This window comes from Sceloporus occidentalis, unplaced genomic scaffold (genome assembly GCF_023333645.1).
Source record: "Sceloporus occidentalis isolate IW3139 unplaced genomic scaffold, rSceOcc1.0.p SCAF_4, whole genome shotgun sequence".
NCBI lineage: Eukaryota > Metazoa > Chordata > Lepidosauria > Squamata > Phrynosomatidae > Sceloporus > Sceloporus occidentalis.
The window spans coordinates 35,956,786-35,982,694 of NW_028316984.1; the positions used below are offsets into that span (position 1 = coordinate 35,956,786).

General features: G+C 40.1%; 1 protein-coding gene across 4 annotated transcripts in view; it reads left to right on the plus strand.

Annotated features, from left to right (window-relative positions):
• LOC149313733 (N-chimaerin) overlaps window positions 1-25,909 on the plus strand; it is a 142,956-nt gene that overhangs the window by 91,623 nt on the left and 25,424 nt on the right. For all 4 annotated transcript variants that reach the window (XM_089519713.1, XM_089519715.1, XM_089519712.1 and 1 more), the window contains 2 exons: window positions 918-1,206; window positions 13,989-14,066. In XM_089519713.1, coding sequence (XP_089375839.1) covers window positions 918-1,206; window positions 13,989-14,066 — 367 coding nt within the window. The remainder of the gene's footprint in view (window positions 1-917; window positions 1,207-13,988; window positions 14,067-25,909) is intronic.

The window sequence follows — 25,909 nt, forward strand, 5'->3', positions numbered from 1 at the left end:
ATGAATGCATCCTTCAGATCAGCACTTTCCAGATTATACTGCCATTGCTATTGCCTGGTCAGTGTGATTGATGCTTGAGTAAACAGCAACGGGTTATGACAAGAAATTGTGTTGACTGTACCCCAGAGACCTATGCACTATCCACTATCCACCAATGTCTAACCACCTAGGATTTATTGCAAACATCCTAAGATACCAGTCTTTAAATCGAATGTTTCTTAGAGTACAAAAATTCAGCTTGTTCTAATGAAAAAAATGTGAATTCCAACTCAGATTGCAAAATCAACTTTCAGTTCTAACAGATCCAATTATGATGTTACAAAGATTTCCTTGAACTGCAGATTTAATAAACTGAGTACAAGGCAGCTTCTATACAAAGCTAGAAGAGTTAGTCCTTGGTCTTTGCCCCAAATGAAGAATGCTTGTCCTTGTCTTATTCTGTCACACATCCCTGCATTCTGGCAGTAGTTCCAACCAGTGGTATTATTGGCACTTAAGGACAACTATATCTAAAATGACCTCTTCCCACAGGGCATACAGATACAGAACTGCATCAGATCTTTGTACTAATATTCTGCAACAGAGACTCCTCTATGAACAGTTTCTCCTTCATAGTAAAGCATAGTACTTTTTTAAAAAGTATATTTCAGCCTGTCTACAAAATAATTAAGTTTTACTGGAGGACAAATCATGTCTTACAAGTCCAAGCACATCTTCGGCTTTCCTTCCATGGCTGGCTTTTTGGTTGTTTTTTCCTGTAGTTCTGTTTTGTGCACAGTAGTTGAAGCTGGAAATTGAATCCAAAGATTGAGCATTTTCTATTTCTCATCCAGAATATTCTAGCATCTTAGACTCTTTACTGTGTGCAAAATCATCTCACTGAACTAAAAAGGTATTTTTCTGTTCCACTGTGGCAGATTTGGAAACCAGACCAGAAACTTCAGGCTCTACTATGATGGAAAACACTTTGTTGGCGAGAAACGTTTTGAGTCAATACACGATCTGGTGACAGATGGATTGATCACCCTTTATATTGAAACCAAGGCAGCAGAATACATTGCCAAGATGACAATAAATCCAATTTATGAACACATAGGATATACAACTTTAAACAGAGAGCCAACAAACAAGAAGCATACAGTGGCTGTGAGAGATACGTTTGATGGCAAAGAGTCTACAGGAGATAATGACACAGTAGAAAAAAGAGTAAGTTACTTTGTTAAAATTTGGCTCCTATAAAATTAAAAAATGGTTCATACTTGGAATAATCATGTAGCAATTAGCATATGTAAGAACTGTTTATCAGGTTAAACATGTATGCTTTGTGATGTTTAAGTGATTGTTTTTTTCTATTAAGTTTTGGCCCTTATATCTTCCTGGGCTTTTTAAATTTCAGTCAAAGTGTGAAAGTTTGCTGGAAGCCTATTGAGCTACATGTTATATTTTATATCACAAAATCTATCATAAATATACACTTGCCCCTCCAAGTCCGCGGACTTGAGATTTGCAGACTTGGAAATCTGCGGAGGGGCAACCATCATTAACGGCAATGGGGCGTGCGCCTTGCATACACGTGCCCCATTCAAACCTATAGGGCTTGAATATGTGTGATATTTGGAACTGGGGGGGGGGGGCAGAATGGATCCCTGCGAGTTCCAAGGGCCAACTGTAGTTGAAATGGGTGTATCCATTATTTGAAATTATTATTATTATTATTATTATTATTATTATTATTATTACATTCTACCCTTCCTTTATGCTGGGGATCCATTCCAGACTCCCCCATGTAAAGGGAATTCCACCTATGCTCGAGCCCATTTAAATGAATGGTGCGCACACACCACGGGTACACTCCCCATTATTCCTTATGGGACGTGCCGCCCCTTTTCCCAGTGCGGCTTTCAGTGTATGCTGAAAGCCGCGTAAAGCGCACCCGCGTATGATGCGGGCGCACTGTATTATTATTATACTTTATTTATATAGCGTGTAGATTTACACAACGCTGTACATGCAATCAGTACAATCAATAAGAGGTCTATTAGCTGCTGTGTGTATTTACATTTGCTCTTAATCAAATAAAATATATTTGATCAGGAGTCAAAATGAGTCTCCAACAACATTTACTTTTAGTTACTCAGTTATAAAGCCTATTCCATAAATATTTTCTTTCAGCTACAGTTTTTTTTTCATTGTTGTCTTCAGTAGTTCAACATAGACATTGATTTGTTTACTGCTAACTTCTGTGCTTTAATTAGAAACAGAATGCTTTTACATATAGATGGTTCTGTGTAACAAGTCATTACTCTGCTATGTATTCCCTACTAGCAAACAACCTCTTGTTCTGTGGTGAAGAAACTATAGGTCTTAGATTCAGAACAGGATGGACCTGCTGAAGAATCTTGCGTTAGGTTAAAAGTAGTGCATCTGTAGTAATGACATTGCCAATGAGAGATTCCAGTCTGTTGTTTTGACATGTCAGTATGTGGGGTCAGTTCTACAATACTTGATGAAAGGCTGCCTTTTAAACGCATGAGACCCACTCTTTTGAATATGTACATAGTCTGGAAGTTGACAGTGTGTGATAACTCTGCCAAAACCAGCTCTGCCTTTCCAAAGCCTAAATTTATCAAGTCTTTATTATCTTAATATATTGATTCTCCTATGTGCAGTCCAGTTGCATGCTATCTTTTAACATCCCTACACATAAAACACATTAAATGTATTAATGCAATTAAGTTAATTTAAAAGCCATAGAAGCGGCGTAGTGGTTTGAGAGTTGGTCTACGACTCGTGGGACCAAGGTTCAATTTCCACTCAGCAATGGAAACCCACTGGGTGACCTTGGGCAAATCATGTGCTTTCAGCCTCAGGAGAAGGCAATGACAAACCTCCTCTGAATAAATCTTGCCAGGAAAACTCTATGATAGGTTCGTCTCAGAGTCCCCATAAGTTGGAAATGACTTGAAGGCACACAGCACACACAACAGAAGCAAGAATATGTTTAGTATATGTTCTTTTCTCAATACAGTGTGACCTTCCTGTCCATGGGGGTTTGGTTCCAGCACCCCTCCTCCCCCAATGGAAAAAAAATGTAGGAACTCAAGCCAATATTAGTTAATGGGTGGCAATGTGTGTACACCTTCATCAGCACGCCCATAGACACATGCCACCATTGACTAATATGGGTTGGGGTGATCCACAGGATGTCCTAGCCATGGATGGCTAGCTTGCCAATACAGAAGGCTCGCTGTATATTTTATTGTTTTTTTCACTTAAGTCTTAAATGCATCCACATACTTCAGATGATGACATTTTAAAAAATACAAATCATAAAACAATTAACAAACAGAATAGTTAATATCAACATTTACAAATATAATAGAGAAGTCAAACAGAGTATAATGTCTGTAACATAAAAATACTGTCAAAATCAATATTTAGAAGAATATACAGGTATCGGTGCATGTAGTTTTTAAAATAAATAATCATCATAGATTAGAATTGGAGAACTGATGGCAAAATTCCATGGCAAATTCCACCCTAACTGCCACTGCAAAGGCTTCTAGAGCTGTGGTTTTCCATTTGTTTTGAACTTCAGATCCCAGTGACCCCAGCCAACTCTACCAACAGTTGAGAATTATGGGAGCTAAAGCCCAAAACATCTGGAAGACAAAGGTTGGGAACCATTTCTCTGGAGCAGCAATTTCCAAGCTTTCGCTCTCCAGATATTTTGGACTTCAACTTCTAGAATTACTGACTGTTGACCAAAATGGCTGGGCCTTCTGGGACTTGAAGTCCAAAATACCTGGAGGACCAGATTTTGGGAATCACTTCTCTAGGGGGATAGAAGAAGGGGCAGTATCTGCTGGACTTGGTCCCCTTCCCCACAGCCATTCCCTTTTCCTTGTTTCCTGTCTTATTTGGACAATTTCCCACTAAGCATACAAAGTATCAGTCACTTCTCTATGTATCTGTAAGTACCAGCACAACATATTTTTTGCTTGCAAAGCACAGTTCAGCTCTGTACACAAATTAAAATACTTCCATATTGCCACTCACTGATTGGAGATAATAGCAGAAGCAGCTTGTATATCAGACCTTCCTCCTTTGCTAGCCATTGAGCAGCCCTTTCTGGCTTTTCTGCTGTTATCCTCTCCATCCTTGGTGCTATGTATGTGGACGCTTACTCTCTCACTTCTGTTGCTACCACCTCCAAAGTTGACAAAAGAAACATCTTTTGCAGAGGTCGCTGTCCTGTATAGAAACCGCACCTTCCTGAAAAGGACATCAGAGCAGGTTCTGTAGTAAGGGAGAAGGGTAACTAGGGAAATTGTTATTCAAAAAGAGACTTCAGCTTAAAAGGAAAGGGTGGGGGTAGAAGGAATCTAGCTGGACCTTTGAAATTAACATTTATTTTTGAATTTCAGTCCACTTCTTCAGATGCACTGGTGAACTAAATTACTAACACCACAGTATTTTAGCAGTCACCTAGTTATGGGGGTGAGATCAGACTTTCACAGGATACACAACAATTATGACACTGGCTAGAAACCTAGAAGAATAAGATGATACAGGTCTGTACCTTCAATTACTTCATTTGCCCACGAACATGAGGAGGCCCGTTTAAAGTATAAACTTGCTTTGAAGTTGTTCAGGGCTGTGATATACCTTTTGAAATGAACTTGCTGTTCTGCCACACTGACTTCTTGCTGTTTGTACAATGAGCGATAGGTAAAATTCTTTCTCTTTACAGTGTTGGTTTATATCAGTCTCAGATATCATTTCATAGGGATACCTATTAACAAGGCTGAGTCATTTTACTGTAGACTGAAGATGACAGTTATGTGACCAAATTTCACATAATACTGAGAATGGATACTTCTAAAGAACTTTTATTTGTAGGAATTAGGGAACCTTAGCACAACTGTTATGGAATTTTGTTGAAAATGCTAAAACAAAGTAGGTAAATAACAAAATAATTTGAAAGAAAATAAAGATTTAATCTTCTGCAGGTTAACATTTGCTTGATTTATTCTGGTGATTTATAATTATTTTCCAAGAGACAAAGTGTTAACTTGTTTTGGCAGAGATATCAGTTAGTGAATGGTGAATAGACACCTTGAAATGCTTTGGCTATTCTGCAGTTTTCATTTGCTGTTTTGGAATATCTATTTGGATAACATATGTGTAGTTAACTCTATAACAAATGATGTTTATAGAAGCAAAATACACTCTGGAGCTGAATCAGCTATATGAATTGAAGACCTACAAATGTATGTCAGATAGGATTTTTAACTTACACATCTATGAGGATCTAGTTAAGCTCAAAGTTCATTCAGTGGCCTGTGGAAATACTGAAGAATTATGGCTGGAGGTATTCTATTTTCACACCAAGGAATAATGCATTGCCTACTAGACATCTGCCACTGTGAGGTGTACCACTATTGCATTGATGGGCTTTCTGAAAATTCATACCATGGCAAGTTATTTGCATTTTTAATGAAAGACTCAGAAACCTCTCTCATTTCTCTTTTCTGACACAGAAAATCTGCTAGCTGGTTACAAGCTCCCAAAGGGTCATTTGCCCTTACACAAAAGTGGATTTCCTTTCAATGCTATGAACAAGAACAACTATTTAGTCACACAAACATTTCCCCACCTCCAACTATAATGAGGCAAGGGGTGTATAGGCATATGAAAGAGAAAGATAACACTCAAGGTTTCAGTAGTTTATAAATCAGCACTTTAGAAGGTCGTAGAACCATTGAATTTAGTTGGAAGGAACACATCCAGTCAAAGCCTCTGCCAATGAAGGAAACCACATCTTAAGCCCCTCCAACCTCTGTTTTAAAACCTCCAACAAAGGTGAGTCTACCACTTTCTGGGATAGTCCATTCTACTGTCAAACAGTTGTTGCCATCTGTAAATTCTTCCTAATGTTCATTCAGAATGTCCTTTCTTGTAATTTGCATCCGTTAATTCTGGCCCTACTTGCTTCCTCTTCAGTGGGACAATTCTTCAGACACTTGACAGTATCATATTGCCTCTCAGTCTTCTTTTCTCCAGGCTGACCTTATCCTGCTTCCTCAGCCATTCCTCATGGGTTCATTTCCAGGCCCCTTTGCATCTTGGTCACTCTCTTGTGAACATGTTTCAGCTTGTCAATATAAGCACCACTTTAAATACCACCGCTTAAACTGTGGTGCCCTAGATACAATACTGCAGGTGAGACTGACCAAAACAGAATAGAGCTATGTTATTACTATTGCTTTCCTTAACTGGCCTACATACCCTAAAGGTACCAGATTCCATCTGATCTTGAAAACTAAGCAGGGTCAGCCCAAGATAGTACTTGGATGGGAGACTGCTAAGGAATACCAGGAGCTATGGGCTATATTTCAGAGGAAATAACTGCCAAAACCACCTCTGAGTATCCCTTACCTATGAAACGGTATGAAATTCATGGGCTCACCATAAGTCAGCAGGCAACTTGAAGGCACACACAAGCACACATTACTTCCCTTGACCTAAACATTATATACATCTTTTGATAAGAGTCTAAAATTGCATTGATGATTCACACTCAGTTCATGGTCTCCTAAGAGCCCCAATATTCCTTTACACCTGCTGAGAAGCCAAGTGTCACTGTTCCTATTTGTGCACCTGATCTTCTTACCTAAATGTAAGAACCTCAGAACCAGTGGGCAGCGGTTGCATTAGATGTGGCCCTTCTACCTTTTCAGTTCTGTGATTCAATAAATGTAAGAACCATACTGTACATTTATCCCGCTTGACATTTGTTTTGTGTGTTTTGGCCCAATCTTCAATTTTCTGAGGTCGTTCTAAATCCTAATTCTGTCTTCTGTGAAATCAGCTACTCCTCTCAGTTTGATATCATCTACAGATTTGATGAGCATCCCTTCATCATTTTATTTTATTTTCATTTCTTGTTTTGTAGCTTACCCTCAAGCATCTGGTGTAAATCTGGTTCTTTCTAGGCTATCTTTAAGACAGTTTATAAGTAGACTGTCATGACGAAAACTAATGAACACCAGAGTGCTGCCTCACGAACAAAACTGGTACTGAAGAAGAAGCGAATACTTGTAAAGGAACTGGGACAGTGATAAAACCTACTTGTTGTATTCTGATGTAAGCTACTTGTCCATAGGCATTCAACAATATGGGAATATGAATAAAATAAGTTATATTCAAATATAGAGTTTGAGGCAAAACAGAACGCCCCAAAGCAGCAGTTTTATGACACCCCTTTCAGTGCCAGATCGGGACTGTGGTAATTGCATGCCACAGCCCCGAACTGGCACTTTGCCGGCTCTAAAAGAAATGGCAAAATGCCACTCCTTTCAGAGCCTGCAAAAGTTGCCATAGCGGCACTTTCTGGCACTCCTTTTAGTGTGCATCATCTGAATGCCGCTCCAAAGCAGCACCATGACACTGCCTGCCATATAGGTGGGCAGGCGGGTGGTGTGCCGCTGGCATGGGGGTGTGCATCATCTAAATGCCACACCTGCATGCCACTCCCACACCGGCTTCTTCCATTCCCAGAAGGTTTTTGATGCAAAAGATCAGATCCAGTTTCCCCTCCACCATATGTACTTCCAAAGTGTTTCTGAATCTGTGCATTCAAGACTTGGCTTCCTTGATTGAGGAATCAGTTTATCCATGTGTAATGCAAACGTCCTCTTTTCCTACTACTTTCTACCTTACCAAGCACTATTCCCAGAGAACATGCCAACCACAGATGCTGGCAAAACATCAGGAATAAACTTTTCTAGAACATGGCCACATAGCCCAAAAAACCCACAAAAAACTGTGGATGCTGGCCATGAAAGCCTTCGACTTCACAAACCTTGATTTTGCTATTTTATATAAGGAACACCATTTTACTGTGACACTGTATTTCATGGGACTTGAGCATCCATGGATTTTGGTATCCTCGGGGGTCCTGGATCCAAACCCCAGCAGATACCAAGGGCCCACTCTATTTGACTTTTTAGCAGCCCACAGTAACCATAGAACTCTTCTCCAGCACATTTCAAATGATTTGATTGTCTTTCAGCTTTTTTCACTTTCACAGCTTTACATAGAAATTGGAAATATGATGACATGGAATGCTGTCATTCAATTTATAGCCCAATACTTTGTCTGGAAGAGGAAAATTCTAATCTGGTTCTAATATTCTAATATAATGATGTGTGACTGTTACGATGGGTTTGCAGTTTTCTTATATTGGGGTAAGCAAAGTCCAGCCCCTTAGGTTCCCCCCCCCCCATTAAAAAAAATTCTCCATAATTCCCCAAAACTATCTCCACAGGATGAAGGGGACATTTCCACATGCTTGGAGCTCCCTTGACCTTCCCCAGGAGTCAAAACAATTTATTTGGGGTTTTTTCAAAATTACCTCAAAATATCCCAACATGCCCTGTAGTCACCTAGGAAGGCCCACAACCCATGTCCCATGCTACCTTGTACCTTCAAAAAATGGAGACAACAATTATTTATTTTGTTGTCAGGGGAAGGATACAACCCTCCAAGGTCTCCTGGAAGGCTAATGTAATCCCCTAGTCTTCCACAGTTGCCTAGCACTGTTTTATATAAAATAACCTATTTTTAATTGATTGGGGTTTTCTTAGCCTGGATAATATGTAACTTCATAAATAATATACTCATTTCTGAATTCAGCAGACTAATTTAAAACACCACCAATAAAATTCTTCCTGTGATCAAGGTGGCATTAATTCATGTAAGTCTTGTAGCCAGTATTCCATAGGTTGCTGTAACTGAGTTGCATGAGAATGGAAAGTCATTAACTTAAATCTACCTTTTCAGATTAAAATCCCCTTTTCATAATTGTGGTAGTAAATGGGTGACCTTTCCCTGTCAGGCAGTTTTGATTCAGCTTTTTATTAGCATTCTCTAGATTTAATTTTCAGGATTCGGAAATCATTTTCTGCTCATGTGACCCTAAACTATAACTGAAAATAAATCAGGTTTTAAGAAACAGAGAGGGAAACGCAGCTAAGAAATAAGCACATAAAAATATAAATATATTCTTGCCATAGGGAGGGAAGGAAAATATCAAAATGATTTATATTAATGCTTACAATTTTTTATGATATTTCAAGGACCTCAGAAGGTACAGTCTAATTATGCTAGTGTGAAATTAGTAGGTTGTTTATTTCTACTGGTAATTGAACTGGAAAATACTTTATTTTCCTGGAGGATCAGTGCAGTTTCATAAAAGCTATGGGCAGATGGCCAAGATGGGTGGGGAATGTAACTGTGGAGGGGAGGTTGGGATCACACCTGCTTTCCCCCCCCCCCCCCCCAGTCTTTACAGGGTGTTAATTGTATCTTTTGCACCAGAATAACACAGCATGTGTAGGCTTTGTATTCTAAAAAAAAAAGTGTGCATACATGAGGGTTCATCAGGTGATGGAGCAAATTCATGTAGGCCCTTGTGCAGAAAATATGAGTGACATGTATAGATTGGTGGCACAGCACCAGGAGGCACAATCAGGAAAACAAGTTTGAAAGTAACAAGTTACAGTTAATATCATTACCAGTTACTAAAAGAGTAGGAGTGGGGTGGAGTATCATGGGTATAGCAAAAATATATTTTAAAATTTATGTTAATAAGTAGGAATAAGGTTGATTTGTTGGTATAACAAGTAACAGTTTTTAGTTATTTTCATAAGTTGTTTGTAAGAGCCTTTTATATAGCATGGTATTTTCCCCCATGAAAAAGTGAACAGAATGTAATTGAAAAGCAACAAGCAATACAATAAGTAACATAAGTTAACACTTTTCCTCACATTAGTAGGAAACAGGAGCAGGTCATTTTTTAGACACTTCAATGAATAATGGAACATATTACTTCTAAAAGTTATTTTCCAAGCTCTGGAACACATAAACACACATATGCACCTCTGTACATACATTTCTATGCAGTTTTGCCATCTTATAGACTAAAAAGGTACATGATTTAATCACTGTAGATTTTTTTCAAATCTGTACCTTTTTAGTTTATAAGATAGCAAAAAATCTACTTTGCTGTGTTTCAAACAGCCATGTTTTAAACGTCCAAATGGCAAGCAACATTTCAGAAGACTCTTTCTCTGTTTTCCTATACATACGAGGAAATGTGTTTTCTAAAACTATGTCTGCTACAACACATCTACCATTTTAAAATAACGGAACTATAAATTGTGCTAATGCAGATTTCATCAATTCATAGATGGTGGCCACATTTCCATATCATGTTGAGAAGTGGTGTATATTAGTTCCTTAGCCTCAAAGTTGTCTTGCGGAATACCAAAATGTTACACCTTATTTTTTCCATTTCTGATACCAAGGACAGCCAAAAAGACAAACAAATGGATCCTAGAACAGATCAAGCCTAAACTCTCTTAACACAGAGATATCAAAATTGTCCCAAGTTCATTTTATCACAAGAATGGCTGTTGGAATTGAATTTCCTGCTTTAGACTTCTGGACTAGTGATGTAGAATGAGAGAAGATGCCACTACTATTTGACAAACAGCTGGTCAGTAAATTAGTTTTGGACCAAACTGCTATAAAATGATTAGTAGTCTCTGGTCACAATCAGCTTGTTGTATACATACAAGCAAATGTGTGGCAAGCAAAACTCTAAATAGCAGAGAAATTGGTTTCCTTTATTTATTTATTAATAAGTGCACACAACATTTGTATTCTAGATCACAGCTTATATGTGTGAGACGCTTGGGATTACTTATTGCAGTGCTTCTCAAATACTTGTCCTTCAGAAATTTGGAATTCCCAGAATTAGTGAACATTGACCATACTGGCTGGGACTTGGAAGAAGTGAAATCCAAAATATCTGGAGAACCAGACTTTGAGAACCACTAACAATGCATTTCATGTCATGCTACACTTGAGACTGATTTGGAACCTGCAGTTCCACATACAGAATGCAAAAGTAGAATATAGGGATGTGCTGTGTTAAATTATTTATTCCTGCAAGGGAGTACAAACAATTTAAATGTTCTCTCCACAGCTAGACATCTTATAAAACTATGCTGTAGTCTTCAAAATCCTCACCTACCTCCCCCTGATGTCATGTATGGGAAGGGCAGAGGAATCTCCCCTGACACACACACACTGCTGGTGACTTTCTCCCCACCCAAGACTGCTATGAAAAGTATGCCTTTCCATCTCACTCACCCCACAGAATATCAGGGGCTGGGGGGAAAGCAGCCATGCATCTGAGAGGCAGTAACCTCCAGATCCTCAGCTGCTTTTCTCCCCTACCTGTCCTGAGCAGCGTCAGGAAGATGAAGGGGAAAGCAGCCAAGGATTCGAAGGCTATCACTTTCATAATCAGCTCCTGACTCTCCCACATCCACTCATTGCACAACATTGGGTAATGAGTATTACTTGAGAACCTGGGGAGCAGGGCAGTTTCAGGGTGTGTGTGCTGCCTTTGGGGGGGTTGGACACAATTTCTTTCCTAGAACATTTGAAAATTGTTTCCATCCCAGTTGAATGCTCAGTGAAGGTCCTTACCACTTACCTATGATTTCTGTGCTGAAAATTGGCTGCCTCTTAAATACACAGAGAGCCGTTGTGTGTAGTGGTTTGAGCATTGGACTACGACCCTGGAGACAAGGATTCAGATCCCCTTTCAGCCTTAGAAACCCACTGAGTAACGTTTGGCAAGTCACACTTTCCTAGCCTCAGAGAACAAACAGCAAAGGCAAAATCCCCTCTGAAGAAACCTTGCCAAGAAATGCCCATGATAGGGTTGTCATAAGTTGGAAACGAAGGCACACAACAACAACAGTTAAGTACTTGTTCATGGTGTTGGTGTTGTTGGCTTGTATGGCCCTAAGCAGCTTGAAACTAAGTTATCCTGGTCTTTGTTTTCTGTAGAAGAACATACTATGGCTTGCTGGATTGCTACTGGTATCAGAAGAGGGCCTTCCCCAGTGCGGCCACTTCTCATCATGTAGAAAAGGGCTGGTCAGTGTATGACCTTCCAAATGGACCTGAACAGTGACTCCCAATATCCCTCAGTCTGATAAGTGGTGGCTGGTGCTGGTGGCAATTGTAATCCAGCATCTGGTCACACATTTTCCACCCCAATTAAAATTATCACTCTTTTGAGACTGAATAAACTTTCAGTGTGGAAGTGCTTCCATTGACAGAGTAAAAAATATTTGCTTACCATTGAGTTTTCCAGACTTGGTGATTTGGAGTAATTATGCTTCTTGTCAACTGGCTGTTTCATTTTAAAAAAATTAATGTTAATTTAATTGTGTTTTGTTATGATTGCCTTTGAGAATTTTTGTGAAAATGAAACGCAACAACAAGCAACGGCAAAAACAAATTATAATAGCATCTGTTATCAAAGACACCTAAAGCTATTTGGCCATAAGATCAAAACATTTTATAAATATTTTATTAGCCCACTCATAGATCTTTTCATTTAATTTGCTTGATTGAAAAGGAAAGGGATTGCCACTCATTTATTTCAAGGTCATCTTGGGGAAAATAACATTGAATGCCATGTGTGGGTTTTTCCTGATTCCCTTTGAGAACAATACAGCACCTTGGAGGAAAGTTCACGATAGGAACCATGAATTCAGAGTTATGGTTAAGTTCAGGGCATTGCAGCAAAATGTTGCTTGTTAACATGTCCGTAGTTGTTTCCACGGGCAGGCTGGCTGTAAGAAATAGCCCTTGTAAATTGGTAGAATTATATCTTCTTCCCCTATTCATTTTGCTGCCATGGGAATTGTACAAGATGCAAGATGGCAATATAGAGGAGAGTTGTTGTGAAATCCTTTCAAAATAATAGGGCCAGAGGGAGGTACATGACAAGTGGAAATAAAAGATATTTTGCATCATCACAGAATTGTGATAAATGGGGAGGGGGGAAAATCTCCATGTGTGAATAGCAGTGAACAGTGAAATTAATGTTCATCTAAATCATCCGTGTCATATAAGGTTTTCTTGCCTTTTCTGTTTGCTCTTTAACTTTGACACCCATTGCATTGCAGTCTCCTCAGTTTTTAAATGGTAGAGATGCCATTTTGCAATGATGCATGACTCACTCATTGCTCATTATCTTCCTGCTGATCTCTCTCTCTCTCTCTCTCTCTCTCTCTCTCTCTCTTTCGTTTTCTCTCTCTCCAGCAAGAAAGCCTCATGTGGGAGGAGGAGGAGGGAGATTTGTGCATTGAGTAGCACACTACTTAAATTCAGTTCCTGGCTTTTCATTGGTTACGTGCTCTCTTAATCTAACCAGTCCTGATTCATTGCTGCCTGCTAAAGCCCACCCTCCTCCCTATCCTTGCTAGACTGAGGTTAGCAGGGTGTCTGTTAACTGGAAACTGATTATATGCAGTATGAGAGCATCTTTTGATACAAAATGATCATCACTATGGTTGAGTAGGGAAGAAAGGATTCTAGAGATCTGCCTATGTGACACTCAATGCACGAGTCTCTAAATGGATGAAGATACTCAGGGCTTTCTTTTGTTAACCATGACTGTTCTTTATATCCAGACTCCTCTAAGTTTTTTTTGCTTAAATTAGAAACCTTTTTTAGAGTGTCTGAACTGGCATTTTGAGGGGAGAAAAGAGCCATAATAACAGCATCAACATTATAGTGATACATTTCTACTGCTCATTTTAGGCACTGGGAGTAATGCTGCTTTTATTTTACTGTAACTCAGTTTGAAATCAGTACAGAAGTTGTGGGGTGTTTTTGTTGGGTTCCTCCCCTCCTTCTTCTCTCCTGCCAGTTCCAAAATGCCATCCAAAGAGTCTTGGTCAGGGCAAAAGGCTAATAGATCTGCCGTTCACAACTCGAAACAGGGGAGCCGTCAAAGAGATTTATTGATAGCAGCCCTGGGAATGCGACTGGGCTTCCAAAAGTCATCTGTGACAATCTGGCAACCTCTTAAACTCTTTGCTTATTCGCAGCTGACATCACTTGTCAGAAGAGCAACTCTGAAAGAAAACGAACACATTCCAAAATATGAGAAGGTTCACAGTTTCAAGGTAAGCCATTCACCTGCTTCATTAAACAAAAGCTAGCTAAATGTTCAAGGATTTTTTAGACTGTGATGTGGTTTGTTCTGAAGCAGAACCAAAACATATCAGCAGTGTCATTTCACTAAAATAACATCTTGTGCATTTAATTAATTGAAATGGCTTTAAAAGTGTTGAAGTTGATGTGATTATTAGTAATGCTTTATGTGAGTATGTGTGTTTCTCTCTCTCTCTCTCTCTCTCTCTCTCTCTCTCTCTGTGTGTGTGTGTGTGTGTGTGTGTGTGTGTGTGTGTGTGTGTAGTATTCATAATTAGTATAATTCAGTTTCTGTCAGCAGTTCAAAGGTACCAAAAGGTTTTTTTTAAATCCCATCTGTGATCAAAGTATTAACCAACCTTTCTTTGCTCATTGCTATGAAATAGTTTTAGATGCCAGAAGCATGCTCTGTTGCATCTGGACACAGCAGATGGTCTACATTTCTTCTACTTCCTAGCTTATATTTCCTCCCTCATTAATAAAGTGACTCTGATGAAAAGAGTACATCTTTACGAGAGGGCTGTTAAAGCTGATAACTCTAGATTTAAACATAGTTTTCTTATGTAGCCTCTAATCATTTCTGGATTAATTTTTTTTTTAATGTGATGGCTTATTTCTTTCTTAACAGCTGAGGAAAACTATATTTTTTGGGGTGGGTACCCTCTTCCAGTATGATTAATATACAGCTTTTTTCACCCATCTAATTAAATGGTTGCATATTTAATTAAGGACTTTACAAGACTAGAAACAGCCGTATCAAAGGGTATACTACAATGATTTTATGTTATAAAAAAGATGCTGGCAGTTGTGGTGAGGGTATAAAAATGTGGTCCTTGCTGTCGCCTTACATAAAATCTCTGTATCCTTTCCTTTCAAAACAGTCAGCAGTCAGTTGCTCCAGTACAATGATCAGTTTTAGAAATGGGGCCTCCAGTGTGCATGCAGAATGTGTCATTCAATAATATAATGTGTGAGAGCCAGCGTGGTGTGATGTTTTGAGCGTAGGACTAAGACACTGGAGATAGGTGTTTGTTTCCCCACTTGGTCATGGAAACCCACTGGGTGACCGTGGATAAGTCATACCTTCTGAACCCCAGAAGAACCCACAGTAGGTTCACCTTAGAGTTGTCATAGGTTGGAAACAACCAGAAGGCACAGAACAACAAATGTAATGCACACGTGAATTCAACCCCCTTCCCCTCCACAAGAATAAATCAGAATAAGACACACATGTGCACACACCTGAATATACACAGAGCTCTGGACTGCAGATGTTTAGGAGAGTCATTGCTATATTAGATGGTACTTTATTATAATACAGTATTGCCTGGAGGACAGAAGTTGTACTTTGTCTAGCATGCATAGGCTTGCCATTTCCCGCCTGTGGGCGGGACTTTCCTGGTTTGGGGTGGGTCTGCACGGTCCCGCCCCGGTTTGGCACTGCCCCCGGGATTGCCCCCACCCCCGGGTGAGATATGGCAAGCTAAGGGAGGCTTTCCCTCGCAGCTTGGGCCAAGGCCTGCAGGGAAAGCCTCCCTGAAGGGGAGGAGTCCCTCCCCGTTTGGGCTCCGCCCCTGCCAAGGGCAGGGCCCAGGCTGAGAGGGAAAGCCTCCCTGAAGGGGAGGAGTCTGTCACTGCTTGGGCCCCGGCCCCGCCGAGGGCGTGGCCCAGACCGAGAGGGAAAGCCTCCCTGAAGGGGAGGAGTCCCTCCCTGCTTGGGCTCCGCCCCCGCCGAGGGCGGGGCCCAGGCCAAGAGGGAAAGCCTCCCTGAAGGGGAGGAGTCCCTCCCCACTTGGGCTCCACCCCCGCCGAGGGCGTGGCCCAGACCAAGAGGGAAAGCCTCCCTGAAGGGGAGGAGTCCCTTCCCGCTTGGGCTCTGCCCCCGCCAAGGGCGGGGCCCAGGCCAAGAGGGAAAGCCTCCGAGGCTCCTATTCAAATGTAGGACACAAAAAAATGTGTCCTACATTTGAAAATTTTGTCCTACATTTGTCCCGGTTTGGAGGTCCTGATGAATGGCAACCCTAAGCATGCAGATTATTTCTATCTGTTGCCTTCCAGATATTTTGGACTGCAACTCCTGTAGTTGCTGAACCTTGGCCACACTAGATGGAGTTGTAGGAGTTGTACACCAAAACATGTAGAGGTCACCAGGGCTAAAATTCTGTTTATTAATTTGAACTAGAGGAGACCCATTGACTTGATCGTTAAATGATGAGTGAGCACATAGATAAATCTAACAGATTCAACTCTGTCTCAGGACTAACAACAGAATTTAGGGCTAAGTTGCCTACCCCTGGTTTAAAATCTAAAGAAATTGGGTGCGAATTGGGAAGCCTTTGAGTCTTGTTTTTTCTTTGAGCTGACTATATAAGTAAATGACTTTTCTCTCTGTAGCACAGAGAGGCAATACTACGGGTTTGTTGTTAGGATTTAGATCTGTGTAATGAATATGAAGTGTTTATATCATACAAACAGCACCATACAAATTATCCCCCAAACTCAAAATTTTGCATCAATTATAGTATAACTTGCAGGCAGGAGGAGGTTGTCTTGCTGATATCTTGTATACAAGATGATGCACTTGATATTCCTCTGGTGCTTTTGGAAAAATCTATGTCCTTTTTACCTCTTTATGTTGTAGAGGTCTTGTGTGTGTGCACATTTGTGTGCCTTCAAGTGACCTGTTGTCATACAGCTACCCCATGGATTTTTTTTCATAGGGTTTCCTTAGTTTTGTGGGTGGTTTTACCAGTTCCTTCCTCTGAAATATTGGGCCCGAACAGACAGGTCAAATAAAGCTTGGCTTTGGCGCGGCTTCAGGCCTCTTAGGATGCATGCATCATTTAAACAGCATACCTTCAAAGTGACTTGAAGCAGCTTTATTTGGCCTGTCTGTTCCGGCCCATTGTCTACACCAGTGATGGCGAACCTATGGCACACGTGCCAAAGGTGGCACTCAGAGCCCTCTCTGTGGGCACATGTGCCGTCGCCCCAGCACAGTGTTTGCCAGAGTTTGTTACTGGAAAGCCAGAGGGACATGGCGCTTGGCAATAAATAAGTGGGTTTTGGGTTAGTTTGAGCACTTGGCCTCTAAAAGTTTCACCATCACTGGTCTACACAACCTGTTCTTTGGCGGTCTCCCATCTGAGTACTAACTAGGGCTGTCCCTGTTTAGCTTCCAAGATCAGATCAGACCTGGTGGCTTTATAGATTCAAGCTGCACTGATTTCCAAAGGATGAAAGTAGGGGTTGGCAAAATGTGCCCTTGGGGCTATTTTTATGGGCCACAGCTTCCTCCCTTCAAATCCCAAGAAAAGGGTGAAGTTTCTCTCTGGGATTCACCTTTAAAATAGGTTTGCAGCGGCCCTGTTTTTTAAACCCAGAAATGGATGTCCAACCACTTCCAGATTTGTATTTGAATTGTTTAGCTTAGGGGTTTGGTTTTTGGTTTTGCATGGGTTGGGTTGGTGTTTTAACAGCCTGTGTGGCATTCAGAGGGTCCCAGAAGCAGAAAATTGGTTCCTTAGGTCCACCAGAGTTGCTCACCCAGGTTTAAAATATGCGTAACAGTATTCCTGTTAGATTTTACTGATTTCTTAATTTCAGTCCTTAAAGCAAACCATGATGCAGTTGCTGTGCACTTTAGTGGACCACGTTGCAATATCAGTGCTATAGGAATGTCAGGTAACTCATCCAGAAATGTTATGAGTACTTCTGATGATTTTCCAATGCATGTAAATGCATATCCTACCCTCTTCTGTCAGATTTGTGACTGCTTTATAATTTTTTTTCTGACTGGAAGACTTGATGAATGCTGAAATCATGTAAAAATGGGGAATAAACCCTACAGCTAAAATGTCTCCTTGGCAACCAAACAGTATGAAATTTATTTTATTTTTAAATAGGAGTTTGAACAACACTGTTTTTAGCACAACTTCATGGGAATGATGAGGGACAGAAGAGAAGAATCTGTGTGCCCTCACCAATCACAGTTGATACACAGGACGCACTATCAAAAGACTGCTCTGTGTTAACTGTAGAGATTATGATGGCTAATAGGGGAAGAGGGTGGTCTCTAGGGTATGGAGCATAGAAACCCATTATAGTACTCTTAGGATCACTAGGATATATAAAATTAAAACAGGCAAAGAATTAAAATCAAATAGCATGTTTTGAACAAAAACCAGGAGCCATCTTGTTTAAGTAATGTACACTTTTCCATGACTTGATCAGATAATATAAGCCTTGTTTGTTTTAAATTAGAGACCCTGCCATGATGGTTTAAAGAACTTTGTTTAAACAAAAATGTTTGGATTCTCCTATTTGGAATCACTGAATCACAGCACAGCAAAAAGACTTGATAGCAGTCAAGCCGCGTGGCACTCATTTTTGCTGCAGGGCTTGAGGATGCATAGTTAATGGGCATGCTGGGTCCATCTACACTGAAAGATTTTAAACTGATTTAACTGTAAAGGGACTTCTTCATAAAATGCTTTTAAAAACCTGGCATTTTATAAGAATGCAGAGAATGCCTTATTTGAGAAAATTGTTTTTGTTGAATTACAGTAAGTCAAGTTCTTATGCTGGGAGAACGGGGTGGGGTATTACCCTGCCAATGTGACATTGTGACTAAAGCAAATATCATATGAAGAAGAGAGTCTCTTTTTCTGAGTTACTTTTTTTAAAAAAATCCCCAAATGCCTAAAAATTTACACAGAATAATGAAGCTTGCATGGCAGTGATGAAGTTCTAATGGCAAGAAACAACCTGAAAGCAGGTACAAAATAGGCCTCAGAAACATGTAAAACATAATTGTTGTTTTTTAAATGTGTTATATGCTATTTTCAAAGTGAGATTTGACAACTAGATATTGGCCTGCTAGGCAGCCTGTGGCAGAACAATGTTTTATATATAGTTAGTTTTTTGTGGGGTTTTCGGGCTATGTGGCCATGTTCTAGAAGAGTTTCTTCCTGACGTTTTGCCAGCATCTGTGGCTGGCATCTTCAGATGCTGGTGAAACTTCAGGAAGAAACTCTTCTAGAACATGGCCACATAGCCTGAAAAACCCACAAAAAACTATGGATGCCAGCCATGAAAGCCTTTAGTTGCTAAAATGACATGTCTGAGTGCAAAACATAGCCATTGAAACCACAGTTTGAAAGGGGTGTCCTCTGTGTAGGAGTAAGGTTTCATAATCCTTTGAAAGCTCTTAATTCTTGCTTTTGTGTCATTTTAGATCCAAATCTCCCTTACAACCGCTTATACCTCAATAACAAAAGAGGGTACAGATATTCATTTTTCTCCTATTAGAGAAACAGAGGCTTTGCAGGGAGGTGTTTTTGGTGGGAAAATAGCTCAGAAACGTAAGGGCTAGGAAGCTCTTGGTCTTTCAAACTGCATTCTCAGTGGCTTCAGGGTTTTTTCAGTCATTCTGTTTAAACAAAAGAAATCTCTAGAATCATGGGACCAGATGTAACATGTCTGCTCCTCCTGTAAAGGGAGTTTTGGTCTTAAAAGTTTTCACAGGCTCTGAACCAGACCTGATGTCTCTTTTGGTACCAGAGTGTTGAAGCTGTCTAACTGTGGTCAGCTACTTCTGACTGAATTCCTGCAATCAGCAAATCTTTTTGAACCACAGTTCCTGAGCTGACACAATGCAGACAGCAAAATAATGTTTGCATTTCAGCAGTTTTGCTATTAGAGCCACACAGTCAGTATAGATTCAGTCCAGAGTTTATCATTCACTACCTACAGGATGTTGGCTCAGTTTGTTCTGTTTTTCTTTACCTTTTGCATGTCTAATGTCTGTCAAGATAAACTGATGTACAAATACCTGTTTTTCACACAGTTACTTACACTTGGGTAGCTGTCAAATAAAGTGGGCCTATCTGGTCATGATAGCAGTACCCAGAAGTTGAACAAGTCCAGATCTAGAGTAAACTCATCATGTTAATCAAAACCAATCTTTTACATTCCAATAATTCTGATGACAACCAGAGTATAGCATGTCTGTGTCTACATTCTTGTGAATGCTAGTCAAAATACATGAAATTCAGTGCTTACATTACATCACATGTTAATTACAGTTGACGGCTTCTTGCAGTCACAGTTCTTTTAAAAATTGTTCTCAGTCCTAATTGGTTAAAAAAAAAACCTACTGGTGAACTGGATACAAGGCAACTTGGTTCCATTTAGGACTCCACTCTGTGTTTATTCTCTTCATCATTGGCATTTCATTAGTGCTGTATGCATAATGCAAAAGTAACACACCCCACTGCTTTGTCTGGATTTCAAAACATTATTAAGACTATGAAAATAGACTTTTTCTTCCTAGTTAATAAGAACCTCTGTGTACATTTTTTAGGCAAATCTAGCTTTGACACACTGCTGCTTGTGAGTCTTCTGCTTTTGCATGTGCGTGGCGTGGCCTGAGGAGCTGGAAAGCTCCCCTATGTGATGAAGTGTAGAAGGACTCTAATGAGGCAGCCAAGGCACTTGCCTCAAGGACTTGATATGGTGTGTCACAGCCCCTTATCGTCAGCAGCGTTTCCTCCAAATTAGCTAGAGCTTCCTAGCCAAACTAATTCATTTCGTTCTCAGCTTTTGTATAATAATCGTGTGCATATCTATATATAGCTACAAAAATTAGCTTTTGGCTGCCGATTTTGTAGGATTTGTAACTTAGGGTTCTGAAAGAGATGTATATTCTTTAGTGAAATGGTAGTGATAGTGTCAGTGGTGTATTTCCTGCCTATTTTTTTAAAAAGAAAGAAACTCAAAGTGGACCATAGCAGTAACTACATATACAATAAAACCAATATCATAAAATGCTATAAATAATAATCAGAAAATTGTTGTTCTTGTTATGTGCCTTCACGTTCTTTCCAATTTATGATGACTCTTAAGGTAAATGTATCATGGGGTTTTGTTGGTGAGCTTTGTTAAGAGGGGGTTTGCCTTTACATTCCCCTGAGGCTGAGAGAATGTGACCTGCTCAGAGTCACCCAGTGGGTTTCCCTCACCATGCTGGCTCCAAAAATACCAACATCATAAAACTACTCAGATGCAAATGTTGATATACAGGCTGTTTTGTGTTGTACTGTTTAGGTATCAATTTATCCTTCAAAGGAATATAGATCCATTGTCTTCCACTTCCTGTACCAGTTTGCCTGTAACCCCACTAAAATACAGTTTCCACTTCTTCACGTTCCTGCTGACACCTTGAGTATCTACAGGAAAGTCAACAAGCAATGACAGAACTTCAACTGGGAAGGAGTGAGGGCCAAAAAAGAGTGTTTGGCTATTCAGCATACAGTCCTGCTGCTGTCCTTGTTGATAAACTTGCTATTTATATGCAGTAATGAAGGATGCTGGAGTGCCCACTGCAAAATGTCCCAGTGTCCTCTGATGTCCTGAACAAAGTTGTTGGCCACAATTCAAGGCAGGCTCAGTATGTATACCAGATCAGTTTTGTCTAAAAGAAAAGAATGGAGTAATCTTGGCGACCATTTTTTTAAAAAAAATACAGTATCAGAAAATCAATCCTTTCCTACATATTTTAAAATTTGTTTCCCTAGATCTCCTGAATGACTTTTATGTCCAGATTAGTCAACTGTCTCTATATAACCAAAGGGAATAATTGAAGTTAAGAGGGTCGTAGAAGGGACGGAGGGAGAAATTGTTGATATTTCCTTGGATTATGTGACTTTCTGAATACAGTATAATTTTTTAATAAAATATTGATAAAATATAAAGTCATTAAAAGGAAATGATATTTATTTCACAAAATGTTTAGCTAAGCATGTTCAGCTCATGCTTTAATTTTTTTCTGGGATGTTTACAAGAGGTGGCATTAGTAAACTGTAAAAGTTTAAAAGTGGTAATAATTGTTAACATTCAAAGGGAGCCTAATTAACTAATTAAATACCTTCCACTGATTAGTTGCTTAACAACAATAATAATAATAATATTTATGTCAAGAAATGCAACATGGGATATGCAGTTATAGAAATAAAATATGTATGTGAGAAGCAAAATGACTAAGCATGTATAGACAGGGAAATCACACAGGTGTAAAAGGTGATCTAATTTGGAGGTCTTGGGAGCCAAGGACAAATTTTGGAATGTATATTGGCAACACCTGAGACTTGTTTCATGGACAAGATAATCAGATCATATTCATGGGTTGGACTTGAGTCTGGGGTGAACAAAGTCAACCAATCATGTGAATGTACACACCCACTGGGTGGCAGCTAACAATAGCTATAATAATTGCCAGTTTTGTTAATGTGATGTTGGTTGGTTGTTGTAGGATGTTGGATGGTAGGATAGTTGGGCATATTATGAAAGCAAGAATTGTAACTGTATATAGTATATAGTAGAATAAAGTAGTACTTTTGTTTAAGACTACTAAGTTGTTTGGTGTCTTGAGTGAAGAAACAAGAGCCAGCAAATCCTGATGGTGTTGGAGACATCTGAGGAAGAAGAGTGAGAAAGCCTGAAGAGGTTTGTCAGGGTCTTCAGCTTATTCTCAGAAACTCTGCTGCTTTGGAAGAAAGCAATAACCATTGGCCAAAACTGGTCAGCTCAGCTTCATTAACTTGGTGGTGAGTTACAGCCTGAGGTGAAGTGCAACAACTCCCATCATCCCTGACAATTTATTTGTATCACACCTCTCCCTGTATTGGATCAATTATCTACAGAAGAAAAAAAGGGGAGTAGAATTTAGTAGGGAACTTGAGCTTCCCACACAACAGCTGGCTCATTGCAAGGCAAGGAAGAGACTGTATTGCTTTGAACAGACCAAGAAGAAAAAATCTCAACCCACCCATCTTCTGCGTGACAGTTTATGCTGCAACAGCTTTCCATGGTATAGATCCCCCAAATGTCAGCACTTGTTCCAGGATGGCCCAGTACACTCTCCCTTTTATTTAGGTACTCTCTGGCTTCTCCCTTATTATTGTTGTGCACCTTCAAGTTGTTTCTGACTTATGGTGACCCTAAGGCGAACCTGTCATGGAGTTTTCTTGGCAAGATTTGCTCAGAGAAGGTTTGCTGTTGCCTTCCCCTGAGGGTGAGAGTATGTGATATGTCCAAGGTCACCCAGTGGGTTTCATGGGCTAGCTGGGAATCAAACCCTGGTTTCCATATCATAGCCCAGTGCCCAAACCACTATGTCACACTCTCTGCTTTGTTACGTTCAGCGCCCTTAAACTTAAAGGCTATAGGTAGGATTGGGGACTATTGGGGAAAGAATCCCCAAGAAGGAGACATGCCACAGGGTTCACTCTTTATTCCAAATGTGATTTCATAGGCCAAAAGACTAGGGCTTACAGATGGAAAGCAGGGATTAATATAGAGAACATGCACACTAAAGGTACATCTTGTCTGGCGACATGATATGCATTCCTGTAGGACAGTTATATGATGCCCTAACCCCTTATTTCTCTCTGTTAAGTCTTTTCTTTAACTACGGTCTTTTCTTTAACTACAATCTATCTAGTTTATTAGTAACAGTTAAATAAAAATTAAAAATAACACTATCAAAAGACCGTTTTTGATTTTTTTGCTCTCTTCACTTTTTCTTCATTTCGAATCATAGAATCATAGAGTTGGAAGAGACCACAAGGGCCATCCAGTCCAACCCCCTGCCATGCAGGAACTCTCAATCAAAGCCTCCCCGACATATGGCCACCCAGCCTCTGTTTAAAGACCTCCAAGGAAGGAGATTCCACCACACTCCAAGGGAGTTTGTTCCACTATTGAACAGCCCTTCCTGTCAGGAAGTTCCTCCTAATGTTGAGGTGGAATCTCTTTTCCTGGAGCTTGCATCGATTGCTCTGGGTCCTAGTCTCTGGAGCAGCAGACAACAAGCTAACTGCCTCCTCAGTATGACATCCCTTCAGATATTTACTGATATTTACTTCCCTCTAGACACTATACTTTTATTGATGCAGTCTAAAATCGCATTGGCCTTTTTAGCTGCCGCATCACACTGTTGTCTCATGTTCAACTTGTGGTCTACTTGGAGATACCTTTCACGTGTAGTCTCATTCAGCCAGGTGTCCCCCATCCTATATCTGTGCATTTTATTTTTCTGCCCTAAGTGCAGTACCTTACATTTCTCCGTGTTGAATTTCATTTTGTTAGCTTTGGCCCAGCTTTCTTGTCTATTGAGGTTGTTTTGAATTTTGATCCTGTCCTCTGGAGTATTAGCTATTCCTCCTAATTTGGTGGCATCTGCAAATTGATAAGTATGCCCCCAATTCTGTCATCATGATAAAGATGTTGAATAGCACTGGGACCAGGACAGAACCCTGTGACTTCTCTCCAGGATGAAAAGGAGCCATTGTTGAGCATTCTTTGGGTTCGGACAGTCAATCAATTACAAATCCATGTAACAGTTACCTTGTCTAGCCCACATTTTACAAGCTTGTTTGCAAGAATGTTATGGGAAACTTTGTCAAAGGCCTTACTGAAATTTATGACTAAGTTTAGTAGAGAGACAGACAGCAACTTTTATAATAAATAAATAAATACTATATACACACTTGTCAAGAGGTTACTGCAGCAGCAGCAATGTGGTGTAATGGACAGTTTGTATCAAGGCATGATATAACCATTAGAGCATTGGATTGGTACTTGGGAGATCCAGGGTCAAGTCCCCATTGATGTGTGAAACTCACTGGGTGATCATGCTCCAGCCAAGCTCTGTTAGTCTGGCCTAATTTTAAGCATTGGTGTGAAGATACAGTAGAGTGGAGGAAATAAATGTAAGCAGATATTAAATGTTTGCTTAATTCTTTCCCATTAAAATCAACAGGATTGCTAAACTTTTGCTGGAATGTGGCCAGTGTTAGATTTTAGGCATCCCAGTATTCCTTGCCATTTCTGCTGTAACAGATTGGCATAACTAGTAAGATGAAATGAATCAGTCATTGGTTTTATTTAACTATTCATCTAGAGATTTAAAAAAACTCAAACTCACATTTCAATGAATAAGCTCAAAGAAAACACATTGATTAGCAATGGTGGTGATTTTCTGTGCTAAGAATGTTGTGGTACAGCATGAACTCTATCATGATAAAATCAGCCTTAACATAGTGGGTACGACCCCTGCATCTGCAGGACTGGTAAGTACAGTTTCATGTAACCGCATCCAGGGGGAAAAGGTCTCTCTAGGAATCTGGAAATTCTCCAGTGTGACTCTGTGATTAACTTCCAGCAGAGATTTACCATAAAGTCAGGTGGGGGACCTCCAGATGCCTCTAGAGACCACCTCTCTAGGCATCCAGTATGACTCTGTAGCCAGCTTCTGCTGGAAATATGGCATTCACTGTTAACTAGAGTTTCACTTGTCTGCTGTAACCATGGGAATAGATCTGCTGCGGATATGGCAGTCATACTGTATTTCTCACTTTCATTCTTAGCCTTGAATCCTTCTTTGCATCAGTGGGTGTTTTTTGTTTGTAGTCATGTTGTCCACCAGATGATTATACAAGCAACAACATTCTGAAGAAAAACCTTCCTTGGCTTTAACCTTTCCACTGAACCACAAATATGCCCATTGCATGTTCATAATTTGTGTACTTACCAAGTAGGGACAGTCTGGGGATTCTGTTGATCTACTGTCCACCCCGTTGCCTAACAGACTCCCTGGCCGAGCTGACACAGCTGGTCTCAGAGCTGGTGCTGGAGTCTCCCAGGCTTTTGGTCCTGGGGGACCTCAACATTCCCTTCGAGTCTGGCTCAGCAGATCTAACAGATGCAGATCGGGAGTTCATGACTTCCATGACAGCCATGGGCCTGTCCCAAT